Source organism: Siphateles boraxobius, unplaced genomic scaffold, assembly GCF_051911475.1.
Source record: "Siphateles boraxobius isolate OS27281-9 unplaced genomic scaffold, OSU_SipBor_1 61, whole genome shotgun sequence".
Lineage (NCBI taxonomy): Eukaryota > Metazoa > Chordata > Actinopteri > Cypriniformes > Leuciscidae > Siphateles > Siphateles boraxobius.
In genome coordinates this window covers 292,274-314,046 of record NW_027509188.1, presented here as the reverse complement: position 1 = coordinate 314,046, position 21,773 = coordinate 292,274, and the positions used below count along the sequence as shown (strand labels likewise).

Sequence of the window (21,773 nt, the reverse complement as noted above, 5' to 3'; positions counted from 1 at the left end):
GCAAAAGTCGCTGAAAGTCGTCCTGCTTCATATAAACCATAGAGTGGTCAGCTTTAAAGCAGAATAGTAACTGAACAGTTTTGAAAAGGTATATAGTTATGGTTGTTTGACTTTTTTTTTTGCAGTCATTTGCTCTTATGTATGTTAAATTATGTTCATTTTGCTCAATTTTTTTTTCAATATTTCATTATTGTTGAAATTGTTTTATAAAACAACTTATAACACAATCATTAAAGGGAAAATGTGTAGTATTTTGGGTATTTTATTATCTAAAATCAATATTTATATTCATAAATATGTCCTCAATGGTGTACAAATACCTCTGCCAATTATCTGACTTTTCTTTGTAAACGAAGAATTTATTATCTTTATATACATGTGACGGGTAGGTAACTCCACCTGGAGCGTGTTATTTGTTTTGCAAAAATCCACCGCTCCCGGATCATCGGGTCCATTCAGCACAGGGGTGTGTGAGATCTGACTGTCAATCACAGGTCGTGCACACGCCACCCTTAGTGCACGTTACAATCACATGCACACGCCTGAAGTTCGCGCAGTAAGGAAGAGTGATGGCGGAAAAGATTCCAACTCCTCGGTTAACCTCAAGAGCTAGGAGGTAAAAAACAACACAGGAAAAAAGAACACCTGCTGAAAAGAAAGAAGTAAAGAAAGAAAGCGACCGTGCCTGTAAATAAACCAGGATCAACATCGGATCGGCATTTGAAAGGTGGGGAGATGTACGTGATTTAATTGAGTTCAAGCTGGATGCAGAGCTTGCAACATTTCTTCTCGACAGGTAATTGTGTTTTATCAATCAGTTACTTTATTTCTTAGTGTTATGTTAGTAATCTAAGTATGTTTGCCCTAATGTGTTGGTATGGATAGCTAACGTTAGCACTTGTTGGGCAGGTTCGTTAGCTTTGTTTGCACTGAAATCCGTGGGAACGTAACGTTAGGTGGATAAACCAGATGATGTCCAGATGAAGGGATAAAGTTCGGCTTTTTGGAAGAATCAATGCTACTCTATCTTTCTTACGAGAGTAAGAACAGTAGTAAAGCTACTGTTATTGTATGTGCTATCTGACTAGCTCCAAATAGTCCATGGTGTTGATGGATGCTGATGAGACGGGCGCATTCACAGAAAATCTGTTGCACACGCACTGACGAACACGAACTCGGTGGGAGGGTATTCGTTGATAGTGGGGGAGGGACATGAGGAGGGAGTTGTAAGCATTCCAAATTTTGTCTAAGTCCACTCAATCTGCCAGACTTACCGACTGCAGCTTTAATGCTATATAAAGTAGCAGACAAATTTTAGAATATTTAAATTTTGTAACGCTTTTTTTAAAATGTCTCTTATGCTAACAAATGCTTTAATAATTTGATCCAAAATTCAAATATTATTGCAATTTAAAATGGTTTTCTATTTTAATATATTTTCAAATGTTATATATGTATATACATCTCTTGTGTATATTTGAGCGACACATTTGTTTCCACAAAATTTCCACACATTTGCTCTTTTCACTTGTTCCAAACCTGTATGAGTTAAAGTAAATGATGACAATTTTTGGGTGAACTATCATTCTACTCTAACACCGCCAGTAGGTGGCAGCAAATAACGGACTAGACTAAGTGAGTAATTGGAGTCAATCTTTCAAATGATTCATTCAAAACGCTTATTCATTTACGAACAAAGCAAATTAAGGTCTTTATGAATGGGTCATTGAATCACTGTCTCAAACAATTGTCGATTCATTCAGAAACCGCTGTGTGTTGCAAAGAAACATTCTGCTCCGATTTTGTTTGGAAATATTTTTGTTGAAACATACGATAATGTAAGTCACTTATATTATTATACTTATATATTATTATATATATTGTCTTGTAACATGCCCATGTTAAGTTGTGACTTCTACTTCAATTCTGAAAGCCTGCACAATGCCTGTTATAATTTAACTTTTGCACTACATGAGTTTGGTATTATTGTAAAAATAAAAAAGGGATTTTATTACCTGTAATGACAGAAACATGTTTAAAGTCTGCCTGTGGTGAAAATCAAGTTTTTAATGGTGTTTATATATCTATGGGGTATTTTTAATTTGCTTTCAGACAAACCTTCATAAGTCAATACCATTGCTGAGTATTTTCTCCTTAAAACTGCAGTGAATCAAAGACTAAGTCTATGGGTACGTTTACACAACAACGATATGCTTTGAGTTTTCTGCGTACAGACGACATCGTAAAAACGATCCCCATTCACACGGATCCGCGAAAACAACTAAAAACGCTGTATTCTGCTGCCATTAGATGGCAGTGGAACACTATAGACTGAACACGTAATACACATGTGCATGACATCATCGTCTTCATGTTTTTGTTGTTTACATGGAGACCGTTTTCAAAAACTTGCACTTTGAAACACGATTTCAAAAGTTTGCGTTTTCAGGCACCCAAAACGCTGTTGTCGTGTAAATGAATGGCCGAAACACATAAAAAGTCTTACCTTTTTAGTTGTAAACGGTGACGTGTAAACAGCCCCTCAAAAACCCGGATTGAAATCGCTGCTGTTTCTGATGTATCACAAACTGCCATGTAATCAATCAGGTCAACGTGTGATCGTCAACGAGTGGAGTGCTGTGAGTGAGCGGAGGTGGGACTAATTTGCATATTCATAGAACCACGTATACTAAATGAAGCAAGGGTGTAGAGTTACATTCAAGCTGTTTCAAGGCATGATGATTTTTAAAGATAAGGATAAAAATGTTTAAATATGTAATTTTGGTGATCAAAGATGAGTTTTAAGGGATAAAATTGACTACAGAGGGACTTTAACAAAATGCCTATAAAGTTAGACTTGATACGGGATATAATCATAAACGTCAAAAATGTGGTACATTAAAGGGTCTCACATCTTCATGACTTTTCATGCAAGTGAGATGACAAAATCTGTAAGCTTGATGATTTTTATTACTCTTCATACAAAATTAAAAGTCATCATCCAGAGTGAATATGCAAGTGATTTCTGAAACTGCTGTATTTAGTAAACCTCTTACCATATGCAGAACACTACAGTTGATTTCAGGAATGAGTTTGCAAATGCTCTTTCAGGTCTCTTTGATATGTGAAACTTTTCTCACACTGAAGACACATGCTAGGCTTCTCTCCAGTGTGAAGCCTCATGTGAATGTTAAGGTTTCCTTTATGTATGAAACTTTTTCCACAGTGAGGACAGGTGAAAGGCTTCTTTCCAGTATGAGTTCTTATGTGAACCTCAAGGATTGATTTGGTTATGAAAGTCTTTCCACAGTGATTGCACATGTGAGGCTTCTTTCTAGGGTGAGTTATTACATGATTCTTAAGGCGATTGCTGTCTGTGAAATTCCTTCCACACTGATGACATGTAAAACTGTTTACTCTCAAGGGAATCTTCATGTGCTGATTAAGGTTTACTTTAAATCTGAAACTCTTTCCACACTGAGAGCATATGAAAGGCTTCTCTCCTGTGTGAACTCTCATGTGATTCTTAAGATATTCTTTTTGTGAGTAGCTCTTCCCACACAGTTTGCAGGTGTGAGGCTGCTCTCCAGTGTGAATGCTCATGTGGGAATTAAGGTTTCCTTTATGTGCAAAACTCTGTCCACACTGTTGGCAGGTGTAAGGCATCACTCCAGTGTGAATTCTCATGTGGGCTTTAAGGTTTTCTTTGCGTGCAAAACAATGTCCACACTGTTGGCAGGTGAAAGGCTTCTCTCCACTGTGAGCTCGCATGTGGACAGTAAGGGTTTTTTTTAGTAAAATTCTTTCCACATTGATGGCAGATGAAATAATTGTTAGATATGTTTTTCTGAGCTTTTCTTTTTTGTGATGAAGTCTTTTCAGTCTCTGTGGATTTTTCTCCAGTCAGGAAATCATGATGTTCATCACACCGATCTTTCTCATCATTTTCATTAAATTCTTGACTTTCTTCTTTTAGTGTCATTAGGTCTAAAGCAAAATAAAACAAAAAAACATGCAAATTAACACCAGTTTAATAGCACAAAAGGACATAAAAATACTGCATTGAAGCATCAAAGCCAACAACATGAAATATGCTAGATCCTATACCAATACGCTAATGAAAGTGGAGTTACCTAATCTCAGAATCTCTTCTCAATTTTGTTAACTGTTCACTTTCTTTAGGACACATCCAAAAAAGCAAGACAGTCTAAGAAATCTGGCAGTTATGATACCCATTACCACATGGCCAATCTGCCTTTCATGTCTAAAATATTTGAAAAATAGTGTCCTCTCAACTATGTCCAGTTTTAGAGGGACACTGTGCTTCAGTCAGGATAGACCACAACATTCTCTTGCTTAGCTTGAGAATTATGTTGGCATTAGTGGAAAAGCATTAGCATGGTTTAGGTCTTATCTGCCTGACTGCTACCACAATTGTCTGAATGAAGACGTCTCATCAAACAAGTGTGGAGTGCCACAAGGCTCAGTATTGGGTCCTCTGCTTTTCTCCTTACACTTTTTCATTAGTTTTTACTGTTATGGCAATGATACGCAGTTTGATATTTCCTTACAACCTGAAAAAAAGCTGCACAACTCTACAAGTATTTTGAATATGGCAATCCACAAAAGTGGGTGGATTGTTTTCCTGCCTGACTCCTAAACTTTTTAAAGGGAACATTAAACATGCTAAATAGCTATGGTTAAATTAGGCTGTAAAACGGTGCAAAGTAATATTTGAATAGATTCAGATTGTTTTATTTAGTCCCAAGGCAGCATTCAAGGCTATTTTCATGGCAAATTTTCAATTACAAAAAAACAAATATCATATAAATACAATAAAAACCAAACAAACAAAAACAATATTTGAATAGTCTTTATGAACAATGACCAGAAACAATGTCTTTTCTGAAAGTAAAAGTCCTTGTCCACCTTTCTTGGTGTGATCACAAACTGTTGAGCACCTTTGGAGTACTAGGTTACGCCAGCCATTTGTAAGTTCTTACGTAAATTTGAAAGTACAGTCCACACCAAAGGTTTAGTAACTGCTAGTTGGTTTGTAACTTACTCTGTACTTTATTTTGTTGCACCATTTGTTCTTAACGCAGTTCGTACCTAGTAGGTTGTAAATGCGCCATTAGATTAAGCCAGGATTAGGCCTTAGTTCAATTAGGACATTTAAAGGGGGGGTGAAAGACTCAGTTTCAGTCAATCTTATGTTAATCTTGAGTACCTATAGAGTAGTATTGCATCCTTCATATCTCCAAAAAGTCTTACGTTTTATTACATTTATAAAAGAAAGATAGGCTGTACCGAGTCTTTCCGGAAAAAAACGAGCGGGTGTGGGCGGAGCTGATTAATCACGAGCGCGCGAAGCTTTTGCGTTGAGAGCGTCTGGAAGCTGTGACATCCCAAAACAAACCATGGTTAACAATCAGATTCAGCCATACATCTTTGATCCCGAATCAAAGCCCGTGAGATGGGCAGTGAAATTGGGGAAAAACACAAGGTCTCGAGAGTTTTTTAAAAGTAGAAATGATTTGAACTTGAGCGCAGTGTTTTTAGAACGCCATGTCATGCGCGAGTTTACAACATTTGTGTGTGTTTACTCGTGGTTTATGAGGACATGATTTGGTTTTACAATAAACAAACAGACACCAGAGTGGCCAGCTAAACAAATGTATTTAAACACACACACACCATACACCGCATGCTCCATTGATACATTAACTATGCTCATGAAGAGCTGCAATACCCGTGAACGTGGTAGAGATGATAATCAAAACCAAACAGATGTTTTGTTAGTTTTTGTAGTATCTGAGGCACAAGCTGTAAAGGCACAGCCCTCTTCTGGAAAAGTGGGGTAGGGAGCAGCAGCTCATTTGCAACATGGTATAATAAATTATCTATAGGGTATTTTGAGCTGAAACTTCAGACACATTCTGGGAACATCAAGAGACTTATATTACATCTTGCAAAAGGGGCATAATAGGTTCCCTTTAAGATGCAACATTTACAACTGAGCTGAATGGAAGATGTAAATGTCACAACAGATGTTTATTTAGTGCACAATTTGTGTTTGATCGGAACTGTTTGTGTTGCTTTGAAATATTCAAATAGTTTGATTTAAAACATCCATTATGTTGAAGTTTTTTATAAAGTTTGTTGTGAAGTTAATGTAACTCTACCAAGATGTGTCAGCGGGAGAAATGTTTTATTATCTTGTTGTGTGCTAATGTTTTTGACGTATGACTAATTTATTGCTTGATTCATTCATTGAGTTACTGATATTCACACTATTTATGTTCAGGTATGATAAAATGATAATGTCTTGTTTGAAAACTGTTTATGACCCTCTGTATTTGATGTTTGATAGAGCGAGTTCTCCAAGACTGGTTTGATATAGATGAGAAGAAAACACATCCCTTATAGACAACAACTGAAAAGTTTATAATAATAATAATAATAATACATTTTATTTGTGGGCGCCTTTCATAGCACTCAAGGACACCTTACAGATTAAAACATCTGTAACATTATCACTAACATTTACTTTATTCAAAAATGTTCAAAAGAAAACCAACCTGTTTGTTCCTCAGTTTCTTCTTGTTTCACAATGAAAACTTCTTCAATCCTAATGTCTTCACTCTCCTCTTTAATAAACGGCATCTTTATAAAAGCGTCATGTGGATCTCAGTCGCTTCATCTGGAGTTTTTCTGTTTGTTTGTCCTGTTTAAGATAAGAATAATTAACAAAAAGAAAAATGAATCCACACTAAATCTCTGTGTCTCAATCCGCTCTAGTTCAGTTAACTGGTAAGAGAGTCAGTCAGAGAGCGTTAATGGAATTAAATCACCTGATTAGACCAAAAGCTTACTAGCACTAAAATGTAATAAAATAATATATATTACACAGGCACTTGTTTTCACATATTTATTATTTATATTTGGTATTTTAATAAGTACATTTAATATTTTAAACTATTTTAATAATCACAGTTGTCATTACACATGCTTTGTTTCTCGTTGCATTTAAACTGTTTTGACCAGCACGTGACGTCAGACGGTGGTAGTTCGAGCGCTCTGATTCAATGAATCATTTTGAAGAATTTGGTTCAATTGACTCGGAGTTTCAAAAGGCTTTGTTTCCTCATCACTACTTGCCATTGAGAGAATTCGTGTTTACCATAAACTGACATAGAGAGCTAAATGAGCCGCACATTTTCTATTACTCATGTGTATATTCGCTTTACTCATAAAAAATAACGTTCATTAATGTTAAATTAAGTATTTCACTGTTACATTCAACAACTATGGAGCCATATTACATAAAACATTTTTTTTTAAACAGATTGCCTCACCGGGTTGCATTGATTTAAACACTAAATGTTTAAGAATACAAACCTTTCTTCAGCCCAATTCCAACAGATACAGGAGGGCGGCACATACTTATGATGTCACATCGCCAAAATAAAAGTCCCGTTCAGACGCTGATGTCTAAAATCACAAAAGTGGATAGAAATTCACATACAATAAACAAATAATTTTTAAAAATGTCAGAATAATTCAGACTTTAATTATTTGTGAAATACATAATGTTGTCCAATGATGTGTTGAAAATATTAAGAACCTCTAATGAAAAAGAAAAAAATGCCTGTACAGTATACCGTTTTGCTTTTTAGACAACTGTAGCTAATCAATTTTAGACTACTTAAGAATATTTAATTTGATACTGAGAGAAATCACCCTAAATTTAAAACCAACCTTTTCTCCATATGACGTTTTTGCTTTCAAGATTTGAAAAAAAAAAAAAAAAAAAATTTACACTATTTGCCCAGACTTAGTGAATATCATAAACAATTGTCTTTTGACTGAGACATGACCGTGACACCCTGTGCTAAATTTGTACATAAATAATTTACAATGACGGCACAACTTCCCCCCTTAAATGTGAGGTCTGCTCATTCATTACTCAGTTTTAAATTGGCTCTTAAATTTTATTCGTTCTCTCTGGCTTTTGATTAGATTAGGCAATAAGCAGTAAGCACCAACCTATGATAGTGATTTTGAACTTAAGCTAGCTGATCAAAAATATATTTGCTGAGGGCCAATAGTAACACATAACCAAAGCAAGCAAGCGAATCTGTGTTCGAATCTGTGAATCACACAAGCAAGTGTGAAGCAAGCGTTTTCAATTAATTCCAATGGAAGCTGAGCTTTACACTCGCGGATGAGAACTGAACTGAAACGCTTTCTTTATGCCAGTCTGCATGCACCATCACCATGTAAGGCACTTGTTAATGCCAGATCATTTAAAAACAGTCTTACATTTAAGAGCAGAGCTTTCTGCATTGCCTCCAGACTCTCCTCGGTTTCTGATGACAGCTATTCTGGGCAAATATTCACCTCAGCTCTTTTTGCTTTTTTATCGCCAAAGGCAGCAGGTTTTAATTAAGGCTGCTGAAGTTTCAATTCGGCATCATAAGAGACCTTAGACACATGAAAAGCAGCTTCATCTTGCTGGAAAGTGGTGGGCCTGGCCATATCAATGACTTTAAAGAGTCCCTTTATCCTCTACTTCTGAAACTGAGGTAAGCTCAAGGATCTCAGTTCCAAACATGAAATCCATAAATTAAAGTCTAAAATTCACCTCAAGATGAAAGTTTTTTTTTTTTTTTTAACTTAAACTATAAGGTCATAAATTAATAAATCTACCATTGAGAAATGCCATCAGTCAAGATGATCTTAACCCGCTGGGGTCGGTGGAGTCGTCGGCGCAATCACTTACTTTTTATCCATATGACTTACTTAACTTTATTTGTCCCTTAAAGGGAAATTTGTTTTGGGCAATGCAGGTAAAAGCTGCATTACAAGATACTCACATCAATACCATAACAATCACACAGTTGTGTCCTTTGCACCAGAGTTTAACAGCCATGTAGCCAAAGGAACAAAAGAGTTTTTATAGTGTATAACAGCGAAAATAACTTAAAATACTCCATAATTCTAACAAAACTCTGTACTTTTATTTGTGTACACTCACAATAGCAACAAAACTTTGTGCTTTTGTTTGATCTTCTCAATCTACGAACCTCTGTTCACTGAAATGAAGATGGCGGTATTAAATGTAAGATCGATCTCAAATAAGACATTTATAATTAAGGAACAAATTTTATCTCATGGGTTGGACCTTTTGTTTATGACTGGGGGTACATTTACACGACAACAATTAGCTTAAAACTGAGAACTGTTTCCTTTGAGTTTTCTGTGTACAGACGACACCATTATCAAAACGATCCCCATTCACACGGATCCGCAAAAATGACTAAAAACACTGTATTCTGCTGCTAGGCCATCAGATGGCGATGAAACACTATTGACTAGAGCCCTGCACGGGCCAAAAAATCCACCCCTAACCCGGCCCTGGCCCGTGGTGTTCCAGCCCGAACCCAACCCGACGACGTCTACAATTTTTCAGCCCAAACCCGACCCGAGTCCAACATAAATATCACTTTAAGCTCTCTCTGACGTGCGCTCTCTGATTTACTTCTGATGAAGTAAATAAAGATTTACAGCCTACCTTTTTTGATGTTAAGGAACTACTTTACTGAAAAACAATGTTTCAAAAAACTCTTCACCAACTGGCTAACGTAATTTTTTTTAAAAAATAATATAAAAATCCATTGAACGGAGTAACATTAGGCTACATGTACGTTGGTCATCATTCACTGTTTATTTGCGAGTGTTGTGAAGAAAAATAATAGAATCCACTGTTGAAGGCTTCAGGCTCATTGTTTGCTGTAGTAATCGAATCAAAACTCTTCCAAAATGCAGCTTTTCCCGAAGAATTGGGAACTTTATGGGTTGTTATTGCTGCTTCCATAGACACCATTGTGTATTTTACAAACTATAAATGTATTGTTTTGCTATAAATTATATTCATTTAAATGTCTGAAACCTAAAATAAACATTTTGTGGTTAAAAACACTGAACTGTTGTGATATAGCCTATGAGAAGCACTGAGCCCGTCCGTCTTTAGCTCAGCGCCAGCCATAGAGCGAAAGCACAGTTTGAATCTGGCAGTGATGTCACGTCACTGTACATTCGCTCCTTAGTGCTCAGCTGCTGCAGAGCGTGCCGAAATTGAAATTGCTGATGAGATGTACAGGAAAATATCTAGTGGAAAATGAGAATGTTTCCCCCCACCACCCCTCCCCCTCCCGATGTCATCGTCCATCGCGATGTTTCACTGCAGACATCGTCTGATGCCAAATTGGTAGACATCGCCCAACCCTACCTCGCATACAGCTTTCTTACACAAAACATGTCATGTATTGTTTTATGTGAATAAGTGGGTAGGATGAATTTCACATAGTTATTAAGCAAAACATCTAGGATGTAAGATCCAGTTCCTAATATTCAGTATGTGTTATATGGCCTAATTTCAGTGACTCAAAAAACATTTCTTTCACTTATCATGCATAAATGTAATTTTCTCAAAACTACAAAATTGTATATGCGTACATGCTGCTCACATATTATTATAGCAGAGTTTGTGCTAAATACGGTGTAATCAGACTTTAACCATGATAATGTTACAAGAAACAGAAATAAGCACAAATGTCAGTCTTTCGAAGCACTTTTACGTCATCGGGACAAAATTCCAAACGAGTGGTTTTCTGAGCTTGGATTCAATAAATCTATTTTTGGACAAACAAGGAAGTTTTGAAGTTCTGAAACTTACAGGATGTAACTTTTCACTTGCATGTTAAAAGATAAAGGACATTTTTATTTCTCAATTTAATAAATTCACTTTCTCCACCTTGCACTGTGAAGCATTACTCAATGTATTCAATCAAAATATGTAAGGTACAACTGTTTGTGTTATTAGTGTAGTCATGTGCGTTTGTCTGTAATTGAGTTAAATTAAGATCAGACCACATTTTATGTGGATAGATTCACACAGATACATATTATTCTGGTGACACTTTACATTTCCAGGGAATTAAAACTCTTTCCACACAAAAAAAAAATGGAGTCTCACATCTGACCTTTCAGGTGTATCTAATGGCAAACAACTTTCTATTAGACCACAATGGTCTGCGTAGGTGATTTTTGAAATTGCTCCTTTTCCTGCTATTTTTCTCCAGAATGCGTTTGCAAATGGCGTTTCAGGTCCGCCCGATATGCGAAACTCTTTTCACACTGAAGACATATGAAAGGCTTCTCTCCAGTGTGAGATCTTATGTGCGTCCTAAGGCTTTCTTTAAGTGTGAAACTCTTTCCACATTGAGGACAGGTGAAAGGCTTCTCTCCAGTATGAACTCTCATGTGAACATTAAGGTTTGTTTTGTTTGAGCAAGTCTTTCCACAGTTAATGCACATGAATGGCTTCTCTCCAATGTGAGTTATTACATGATTCTTAAGGTGATCACTGTCTGTGAAAATCATTTCACACTGATGGCATGTAAAACAGTTCTCTCTTGAGTGAATCCTCATGTGGGTATTAAGATTTACTTTATGTCTGAAGGTATTTCCACACTGATCACATGTGAACGGCTTCTCTCCAGTGTGAATTTTCATGTGGGAATTAATTGTTGCTCTATGTTTAAAACTTTTTCCACATTGAGGGCAAGTGAAAGGCTTTTCTCCAGTGTGAATTCGCATGTGGCTTTTAAGGCATCCTTTCCGAATGAAAAATTTTCCACACTGTTGGCAGGTGTATGGCTTCTCTACATTGTGAATTCTCATGTGGACTTTAAGACTGTCTTTTTGAGTGAAACTTTTCCCACATTGTTGACAGGCGAAAGGCTTCTCTCCATTGTGAATTCTCATATGGCCTTTAAGGCTGTCGTTTTGAGTGAAACTTTTCCCACATTGTTGGCAGGTGAAAGGGCTCTCTCCAGTGTGAATCCTCATGTGTTTTTTGAGGTTTCCTTTTTCAGTGAAACTTTTTCCACACTGTTGGCAGGTGAAAGGCTTCTCGCCAGTGTGAATTCTCATGTGGACTTTCAGGTTTCCAAGTTGATTGAAACCCTTTCCACATTGAGTGCAAGAGAAATAAGTTCTAGTTGCCGTCTTCTGACCCCTTTTTTGTGAGAAAGTATTTTCAGTCTGTGAGCAACTAAAAGATTTTTCTCCGATTATGAAATCATGACTCTCATCCTGATCTTCCTCTTCATTCATTTCTTGACTCTCTTCTTTTAGCACCATCAGGTCTAAGTTGAAAAAAGACAAATACAAATGAACCACAATTAATTGGCACAAAGCAACAGACATCAAAACCAACAGCATGTACTTCTCAATATTGTCAGCTTTTCGCTTTCTGTAGGACACATCCCCAAAAACTTTCTAACTACCAGTTTTAAGACCCCTTATCAAAAATAATACTACTAATTATACACAAGAGAACTGGTTTGTTAGACAATCTCAATTCTCCCACTTATGAGCAAAATATTAGAAAAACAGTGTCCTCTCACCCATGTTTAGATTTGTGGAGAAACAGTATGGGTAATTGTGGAGAATTTCAATTATCATTTGAGCCCCATCACAGTATGGGATCTGATCACAGCCAGCTACATCTCTCCTAAAGTGCTATTAGATCTTTGTTCAAAAGTGACCGGACCCCTAAAATCGTTGTTTTTGCACATATTTGCTTTATTTTTTTTAGGTTGTGGATTTGAATATAGATTAAGCGATTTTCAAAGACTACTTTTGTCAAGTTTTTTGTTTGTTTAGTTGGTTTAAATGGCAATTTGAAGTGCCAGTTTTACTTTATAATACAGTCAAACCTGAACATTGCGTTAGAAAGAGAACAAATGGAAAGCATTTTGTTACCCATTTTTTTTATTCTAATTTAATAAAAAAACGCAAATCAGTCATAACATTTTTTTATTAACATTTTACAATAAACATTTTCATTAAATCTATTTTTTGTACAATTCAATGAACAGTAACTCATCTTCAAAAGGCAACAGCAATTATGAATAAAAAACTAAAATAACAGCAAAAGTATAATTATCAAACAGTAAATGGGAAATAGAGAAATAAAAAAAAAAATAAGTGTTTTAAACATCATCCTAACTATATTTACATATGTGCATATTATTTACATACTAACTGTAATTAGTGTTTGTTGCACGTGTCACAGATCACAGCTGAGTGTCTCTTGCCAGGGGCGTCACTAGGATTTTCATTTTAGGGGGGCTAAGCCCCCAACGAGGGTATGATTTTTTTTTTTTAAATAATAAAACAAGTTAACACTTTAGTTTAGGATCTAATGCTCACTATTAATTTCATTACCATGCAAAGGCAGGGTTTTATAATCACTGTGGTCTCAAATGTGAGGTAGGGCAGATAGGGGGGTTTGGGGTTTCCCAGAGAAAATTTTGATTTCTCTGATCTACATATTCGAAATCTACATGCATTTTAAGATGTTTTGAAGGCCAAAAAATTGGATAACAGCTTTAAAACCATGTCAGTGGGCAGCTGATTATTTTTCTCTCCTCATCACTCATCAGCATCACACTCTTTCTCTTTGTTTTTATCTTGCCCTGTCTCTTCCCCTCCTAAAGCTGACCTTTGACTGATATAGGCTTTTCATTTTTGTCTGTCAGTGAAGAAAGTAAAGGGTCAACTGATATGTTGATTATGCCTATGAATCATTTTCTCAGGCGCGTTTATTTACTGAAAGCTACTAGGTAATTAAGTTTATTAAATGCATTCACAATATATAGGCTACACATTCATTATTGATCGTATGCCTTATATAGGGCTGTAGACAGGGCTTTATAATCAAAGAGGTCCTAAATTTGAGGTTGGTAGGGGGTTCAATTTTTTTTATTTATCTGATATGTGCATTTCAAGACGTTTGAAGACCAAAAAAAGGGATAAGAAATAGCTTTAAAACCATGTCAGTGGGCAGTAGATTATTTATCAATACCTGCTCTCTCCTCATCTCCACCACTCTTTCTTTTTTTCTCAGTCTCTTCATCCCTTTCTCTTCCCCTCCTAAAGCTGAGCTTTTTTTAATTTACTAAAGGCTACAATTTGTAATATATTCTCAATATGTACACATTCATTATTAATCTTGTGCCTAACATGATGAAAACGCCTCTGTTAATGTTTATTGTCTCCTCACAATAACAGTAAACTAATTATTAGCCTACATTACATAAGTCACGTTACATAGGCCTATTTTCAGTTCAAAATGGCGAAAATATACAAAACTATATTAGTTTGCCTGATTATTTTTTCAATTTCAATTTTGTCATTCGTTTAACATTTATGACCTAAAAAAATGTCAAATATAAAATGTTATAAAATATATAATAATGTTAAGTTAAGCCCCCCTAAAAAGGGCCTAGCGACGGCCCTGTCTCTTGCAAATTGGATGATAGCACTTTGTGGAAATTGATGCTTGTTTTTACATCCCTTGGCAAGCACCTTTGGCATCTTTTTCTTTTGGCTGAGAGACCACCTGTGGAGGAAACTGCTTCCTCATCAGATTCCTGTACTTTCCTCATAAAATGCAGAGAGGCTTGTGTGCGAGGAATGTGCCACCTTGTTTTTATGAAGGGGGACATGAGTGCTCTTCATAGCTCCTCCAGAAAATACCTCTTCCTGTAGCTATCCCCGTCTCCAAGTGGGATTTATTTCCCTCCAGATTACAAAAGCATTGTAGGTCAAGAAAAATACTGCCATGGGCCAGCGAGCCGTCTTCCTCCCACAGGTATATGTTGCAACAAACTGGAATATCACACACAAGCATATACAAACATTTAGTATTACTATTGACATTTAGAATATATAGTGACAGTTCAATTCACTTTACGTGCCATTGAGCTTAGAATAGCAGTTAATAATGTTTATTATAATGTATAATAATGTTTATATGTGTGTATATATTATATATATTTTTTTTTTCATAATTGTATAAAATACTGTTGTTTATAAAATTGTTATTATTATTAGCAATAAAAAAATACAAAGTAGCAAATACCTTGTCAAGATTGTCCACTCCACTTTTGGTCCTGTTGTAACAAGATCATCTCTGGTTTCCTGTCTTCTCGTTCACTCACTGATGGATATTTGTGCACAGTGCTAATGAGAAGAACATCTTTTTTTTCGGACAGTAGGACACAATGGCGTGTGTCTCTGTGTAGGCAAACAGAGATGAGAACCGAGCCCTGCCTCTTGGATTCGTCAGTGCACTTGGCAGCTCTGGCTTGTTTTTTTGGACCGTTCCTACCATTCTTATTTTCTTCTGCAGGAGCTCTGTGCCAAGAGCATAAGAAGTAAAAAAGAAATTATCACATGTGACAATATGCCCATGAAGGTCATTCATCATTTTGAGAACTATTCTCTTGCTCAGGTTTCTCTCGTGCTGTATCCCTGCAGATTTTCCAGTGTACACCTGCATGTTGAAACAGTAGCTGTTGTTTGCATCACAGGCTGCCCAGATTTTAATTCAATATTTGGCAGGTTTTGTTTGAAAGGGCACCGGCCCCTGAATCCCACCAGGCACTCATCAAATGTAATGTTGAGACCAGGACGGTACATGAAAGGTAGTCTTACTACCCCAAATCTCGCGGATAGGTGCAAGCTTGTCATTTTCCCTCCTTGCAGCTCTTGTCCTCAACCCTTGATAGCCATGTGAAAATTTTCAGTGGTATGGTGGTTCAAAAAATTGCCCTCCCCATCTTACTATCCCATAAACTACATGCAGCTTCATGATGATATTTGAAAACCCCAGCAACAATCAGAAGGCCAATAAATGCTTGCATTTCAGTCCAATCAATATTGCACCATTCTACAGCAAACACTCATTACCCTCTAAATTCGCCATTTCAACAAGCATTTTTTGAATGGAGCTCAGAAAAAATTGCTCAAAAGTTGATTTTATATCTTCAGTTCTGACACAGGCATAGCTTGTGGGTCCAGGGGTATGTCTTTGGACCTCCTCTGCCCGCGTTCTCCCTTGTGTCTGTTGAGGAAATGAACTCCACAGTATTTCCCCGTTCTTGGAGAGGTAGGTTTCAGGGCCTTCTCTCTCAGGGGCAGGGCCTTCCTCCTCTGAATCCTCATCCTCTGTTGCAAAGTTTGAGTCAGCCTCTATAAAATCTTCCTCTTCAGAGGTTTCATCAACTGGGTCATCTGGCTCAGTGTTCTCTTCTTCACTAGAATGAAGTACTCATCTCTTTGCCATTGTGCAAAATGAACTCTGGGCAGGGCTCAAAGTGGCAATATTTATACCCAAGTTTTTGTTTTCATAAGCACATGCTGTGATTGGCTTTTTGTTTTTATTAACATGTGCTGCAATAGGGCTGGAGGTTGTTATTAGGGAAGACTTCCATCTTTTGACCTTACTCTGTGTGTGAGTGTTCAAGAGAGACTGTAACACATCCAAAATGCAAAAGTCACACTATCCTTTTACTAAAATCCTTCCACACTAAAAGTCTTCCCCTTTTTTTGATTTATTGATTTTATTTCACATTCTCAAAATGTTCTCTGTTGCAGTCTCACATTTCTCTCCGTGTGTGTGTGCGCGTGTTGATTGATTGATTTTATTAAACATATTTTTAATTTTCTCTGCTGTTACAGTATCACCAGTCTCATATTTCTCTATGTGTGTGTGTGTGTGTGTGTGTGTCTATTTTGCAATCTTGATAGCAATGAAAGACCGTGAGCCGTGCGCTTTTTTTCTTACATTGAAGATGAATAATTGATTTTATTTCACACATTTCCCAAAATCTGCTTTTACAATGACACACGTTCATTTTAGGGATGCACCGATCCAGTATCGGCTCCGATACTGCCATTCTTGCCCAGATCGGGTATCGGTTAGACGAGGCCGATCCAAATCCGATATTGTGCGTATACTATTCTGTGTTATTGTCAAGCCCCACAAAAGGCACAAATACATTATAAAGCACCATAAAGTTTCCGTGCATTATATTATAAGTGTTCAGAAGCCATTCTATAGTCTAATGTGAGGTAGAAATGAATATTTAAGTCATTAAATTAAAGTCATGTAAACTCTTTCCTCCTCTGCGGTCAGTCATTCTACATTCAGCGGTCAAACAGCGCGTCGTTTTCAGTTACGACAGTCGACACGATAAAACTCTCTCCAAGATGCTTCAATGTTAAAGGTGCTCTAAGCGATGTCACACGTTTTTTATGCCAATTTTGTCACAATTTTGTCATTTTTGCCAGTTTTTTATTTACATATTTTGTCACATACAGCAAACATCTCCTCACTATCCGCTAGCTGCCTGTCCCCTGAACACACTGTAAAAAAACGTGGTCTCTGCAGACACCCCAGGCTCCACAAACAGCAACAAAAACAAACTGGGCTAACCCGCACCACGAAACATAAGAAACTGTTCCAGCCAATGACCGACAAGAAGGATTTGGGGTGTTAGTGCGCGGATGAGGAGGAGGGAGGGTCTAGCTAGCCTCCGTTTTGTTTGACAATACTTTATTTTTGCATAAAATGACTTTATCTTGCTGGACTGTATTACTGTACCTTAATCGTTACTTTCTCCCAGGTGTCTGTTAAATCACAACACAGGAGTAGAGAGCACTATAATTGTTCTTCACGCACACAGTAACTGACATTTAAAACTTTTAAAAGAAAAAGCTGAATAAACTATTGCATAGACAGATACTGTATAATAAACTACGTATCAATATGTGTTTCCTCTTAAGTGTTTTGAACTTTTCAATGCGAACTCGACGCGCTGTGACTCAATGTTGCTTCAAGCGCATCATTCTGTGCTTGGGATGCGCATAGTGCCGCACTGTATTGGAGCCTTTCATAATAATACTTTTGCGAAATGAAAGATTATTAATAGCCTTTATTGTTCTGTCCTATACATCATATGTTGCTGCCTCATTAAACAGCTGCACAATACATTTTTATAGTTATTTTATCTTTTTTATTTTTTTTATCTTGTTTATCCATGAATGTATTTTTCAACAGTACAAAGCAATGTGTAAAGTTTTACCATATTTAAATGTTTTTAAATATGGTTTTTGTACCCTCTAAATGTTTTTTTCACTAACTGTTCAGATTTTATCAAATTATTGTGCACTCGTGATTTTTCTAGAGTAAATTGTACTGCTGAATTATCCACTAATCTAGTTTATAATAGCATTTTTGTCATAGATTATGATCATATATTTTTTTGATTTGCTGTTTTTCTTTATAACGAAGTTGTCTTTATTAAGTAGATTGTGTTTAACACACAAAAGAGTGATTATCATTTCAACACACAGAGTTATAGAAATTCTACTTGATTTAAAAAAAATCTGCGCTGGAATCGGATCGGCAGGCCCGGTTCTAGAACCAAATCACTGAGGGTATTTCTGAAAATAGTGAGGGTGCTTACATAAACATAGGAAATGCCTCCCAGTCGTCATCAGTCTGAAAATAGTATCTCAAAATAGGGCTGAGCGATACCTATGGTCTACGACAATATTGTAATTGCTGTTATGTTAAACGATATGCGAATCTGTCATGATCGAGTAGCCTATGTCCCTCACTTTGCAGAAAACAAACAAAAACATGCCACTTGCTGGGATTTATCGCCGGTGTTTGAATGGGTGTCATGCGGTGAGAGTGAGGTTGTAGGGCTAGGTTTGCTGCTGTCATTGGCAGGCGGTGCCATTTCGTCTTCTTGTGATGTATTTCCAATTTACAACTTCCAATTTCGTATGTCCATTATTAAAAATGGACAATTAATATTTTTAGGCTACCTTAAACCCCGTCTCAGAAAGTCAGCTAACGAATTTCCTGAGCGGGAAGCACACACGCAAGCAAAGTGGGCAATTAAAGAGACAGCTTCACCTATGCGTATCACGATCGCGAAAGGACACAACAAATCAAATGTAGGGGTGCACCGAATGTTCGGCAACCGAAGTTATTCGGCCGAAAATAGCAAAAAAAGCATTTTCGGTGTTCGGCCAAATAAGTAAAAAGGCCGAATAAATTTGACCGAACAATGACGATTTTAATGACGCGATCACATAGTAACCAGCATAGAGTGAGAGGCACGCGCTTTATAAATGCAGCAAACATGCCCCCTTTGAGCAGATAACAAAAGAGAAGCTCATCAGATGCATCTGTGGCAGACGTTATACTCTTACTTGCAGCACTAAAGCGTCTTTTAACCCTCTGTAATTGACAAACGCGCCGCCGCGTTTTGCTGGATTTTTTTCACATAGTAGCAAAATAGACTTAAATACTCCGTCATTTATGGTCACTTAAATGCAGACTTAAGAAATATGAAAAAATAAACTGTTAAATGTCTACTTGTGTCCACTTACAAGCGAAACAAAACTGTGCTTTTGTAAAATAAAGAAAATAAACAGGGTGTGCTTTCTGCCTCTCCGTCTCCGTTAACTTTTTTTCTGGAGCACGTCTCTAAACTTAAACAAAACTCAGCCAATAGTCACACAGGCGAAGGCAATATATCATTATAATCATTTAATCGTCTAGTTTTAAATGATCTAATTCAAAACGAAAACAAATATTCTCTGTTTATGTATCTATGAAAAGAGAGAGATGTCAGTCGTTCTCATGGCAACTCCTTATCTGCTAATCGCCACGGAGAGCGCGCGCTATATTGAAATGATCTGAGGCAATCCACGCAAACCTGTCAACGCCCACGATAAAGTGTAAGTAAACCGCAAAAGTAGGCTTATGTCTAAGACAGTTATTGATTTGTTGTGGGTTCATCCACTTTTTTTTGCACTTTTCAATGCACTTTTTTAGTTACATTCTTTCAGCAGTCAGTTATAGGCCTGACATAGGCTATTCAAGAAGGGGGGCTTCAAAGATGGCCAAATAAAAATATATTTTTTATTTTACTAATTTATTTATTTTAAGTTATATTGTGCTTTGTTTAAATAATGTCTGCTGGAATGTAAAAAAAAATTCAGTGTTAAATTGTATTTTTGCAATTTGATTTTTTTTCTCTGAAAAGCAAGACAAAATAGTAAAAAGGCTTATTTTTACTATTTAATTAAATGCAATGGTGAAAAAATTGGAAAAAATGTGAAATTCGTTAGCTGACTTTCTGAGACGGGGTTTAAGGTAGCCTAAAAATATTAATTGTCCATTTTTAATAATGGACATACGAAATTGGCTCAAGAAAGCTCAAACCTCTACATCACAAGAAGACGCAATGGCACCGCCTGCCGATGACAGCAGCAAACCTCGCCCTACAACCTCACTCTTACCGCATGACACCCATTCAAACACCGGCGATAAATTACACGTATGTGTACATGATCAGGCTGGTACCACCTCTGCCTCATTTTGAGCCAGGAAAAACTCTGCTGGTGCTCTTTTAAAAAAACTATAACATTGTATTATTATGTCCAAGTAGTAGCATTAACTGCCTGTTTTAAAATAATGGAACTAGTTTCAGGGCAGGTAAAATCTCCCAAAATGCATTTTTACTGAGACCAGAGTTACGCTGCTTTTTTATGTATTCAGTAATACCGAGTAAGTGCTGAATAAGTGACTGTGCACAAGTGATCCTAAAAATGTAGGCTTTGCGTACAACCCTGAGAATGAAACTAACCTGTTTGTTCCTCAGTTTCTTCTTGTTTCACTCTGAATGTTTCTTCAATCTTCATGTCTTCACTCTCCTCTTTCATAAACGCCATCTTCATAATAGTAACGTGGATCTCAGTCTTTTCACCAGAAGGTTTTCTTTGTGATTGTTCTGTTTAAGATGAGAATAATTAACAGAAAGTAAAGTAAAATCCACACTTAATCCGTGTTTCTCAATCAGCTCTAGTTCAGTAGTTCAGCGCACCCAAAACATAAACCTCAAATTATTAAAAGAGCACAATTTACACATATTTTAGATTTAGATTACTAAATTGATTACATTTAATATATTACACTTTCATGAAAACAGTTGCTACTGGTAAGCAAAAGTTAGCATTACACAAATGCGGGTTTGTTTTGGTTTTTTGTTCCATTTCCACTTTTTTGACCAGAAGGTGACGTCAGTGCGGGTTGATTCGAGCGATTCGAATCAATGAATCGTTTTGACTAGCAATTGATTCAGTTGACTTTTGAGTTATAAAAAGCTCCGTTTCTCTCATCACTACTTGCCAGTGACCGAATTCACTTTCAAGATGAGCGGATTCACGATATAGGGAGAGAAATAAGACGCACATTTTCTCACGAATGATTGCGCTTGACTCACGGAAGAATCACATTCATAAATGTATTATAAAGCATTAAAATGTTACATTCATTGATAATATTCATTTAACTGTTTTACAAACAGTTTGATAAAACTATACAATTACCTGAGCGGTTTGAATTGATTAAAACACTTTGCTTTGAACACAAACCTTTCTCCAAACGAATCACAACAGATGCAGGAGCGCAGAGCAGCCTTGTGACGTCTTATCGCCACTCCAAAATAAAAGTCCTGTTCACACGCTAAAATCAAATGTGCGTAGAACTCCACATATAAGTAATACAACATATCAGCAGCGTTCAGAGTTGAATTCTTGTTAAAATACACATTTAAATGCATGTTGTGAAAACAATGAACCACGTATAATGTGAGATTATGTTTAAATTGCTAAACACTAATGTTTGTGTGCTGAAACAATTTAATCAGTTGTTTGCTAAAGAACTTTATCATAAACTGAATATAATTTTTTCCTGAATGGAGACATTACATGAGGTTTTCTGTCCATCAGTTTTATTTAACACGGACAAGTATCTCACCATTCACGAGTAA

At 36.6% G+C, this 21,773-nt stretch overlaps 1 protein-coding gene and 1 pseudogene across 3 annotated transcripts; both read right to left on the bottom strand.

The window, feature by feature from the left end:
• Positions 1–2,952: 2,952 nt before the first annotated feature.
• Positions 2,953–7,496, bottom strand: LOC143718581 (uncharacterized; annotated as a pseudogene). Its single transcript, XR_013196444.1, has 3 exons — positions 7,402–7,496; positions 6,582–6,727; positions 2,953–3,987 (listed from the first exon to the last, which is right to left on the bottom strand). The product of XR_013196444.1 is annotated as an uncharacterized LOC143718581 (transcript).
• A 2,976-nt stretch (positions 7,497–10,472) lies between these two features.
• On the bottom strand, positions 10,473–21,448 carry LOC143718577 (uncharacterized). 2 transcript variants are annotated; one of them, XM_077209596.1, is made up of 3 exons: positions 21,376–21,448; positions 20,589–20,732; positions 10,473–12,215 (listed from the first exon to the last, which is right to left on the bottom strand). In XM_077209596.1, exons 2-3 carry the CDS (start codon positions 20,677–20,679, stop codon positions 11,134–11,136), a joined length of 1,173 nt encoding a protein of 390 aa, XP_077065711.1. In that variant the 5' UTR covers positions 20,680–20,732; positions 21,376–21,448; the 3' UTR covers positions 10,473–11,133. The 2 variants fall into 2 exon arrangements, with proteins under 2 accessions (XP_077065711.1, XP_077065710.1); XM_077209595.1 differs by having other exon boundaries at positions 21,331–21,397.
• Between the last annotated feature and the right edge of the window lie 325 nt (positions 21,449–21,773).

Excerpts from the sequence above, each read along its gene's own strand:
- LOC143718577 (XM_077209596.1), bottom strand. The coding sequence starts at position 20,679 with ATGAAGATGGCGTTTATGAAAGAGGAGAGTGAAGACATGAAGATTGAA. Across the intron at positions 12,216-20,588 it reads AGAAACTGAGGAACAAACAG|ACCTGATGGTGCTAAAAGAA; the intron begins GTTAGTTTCATT and ends TTTTCAACTTAG.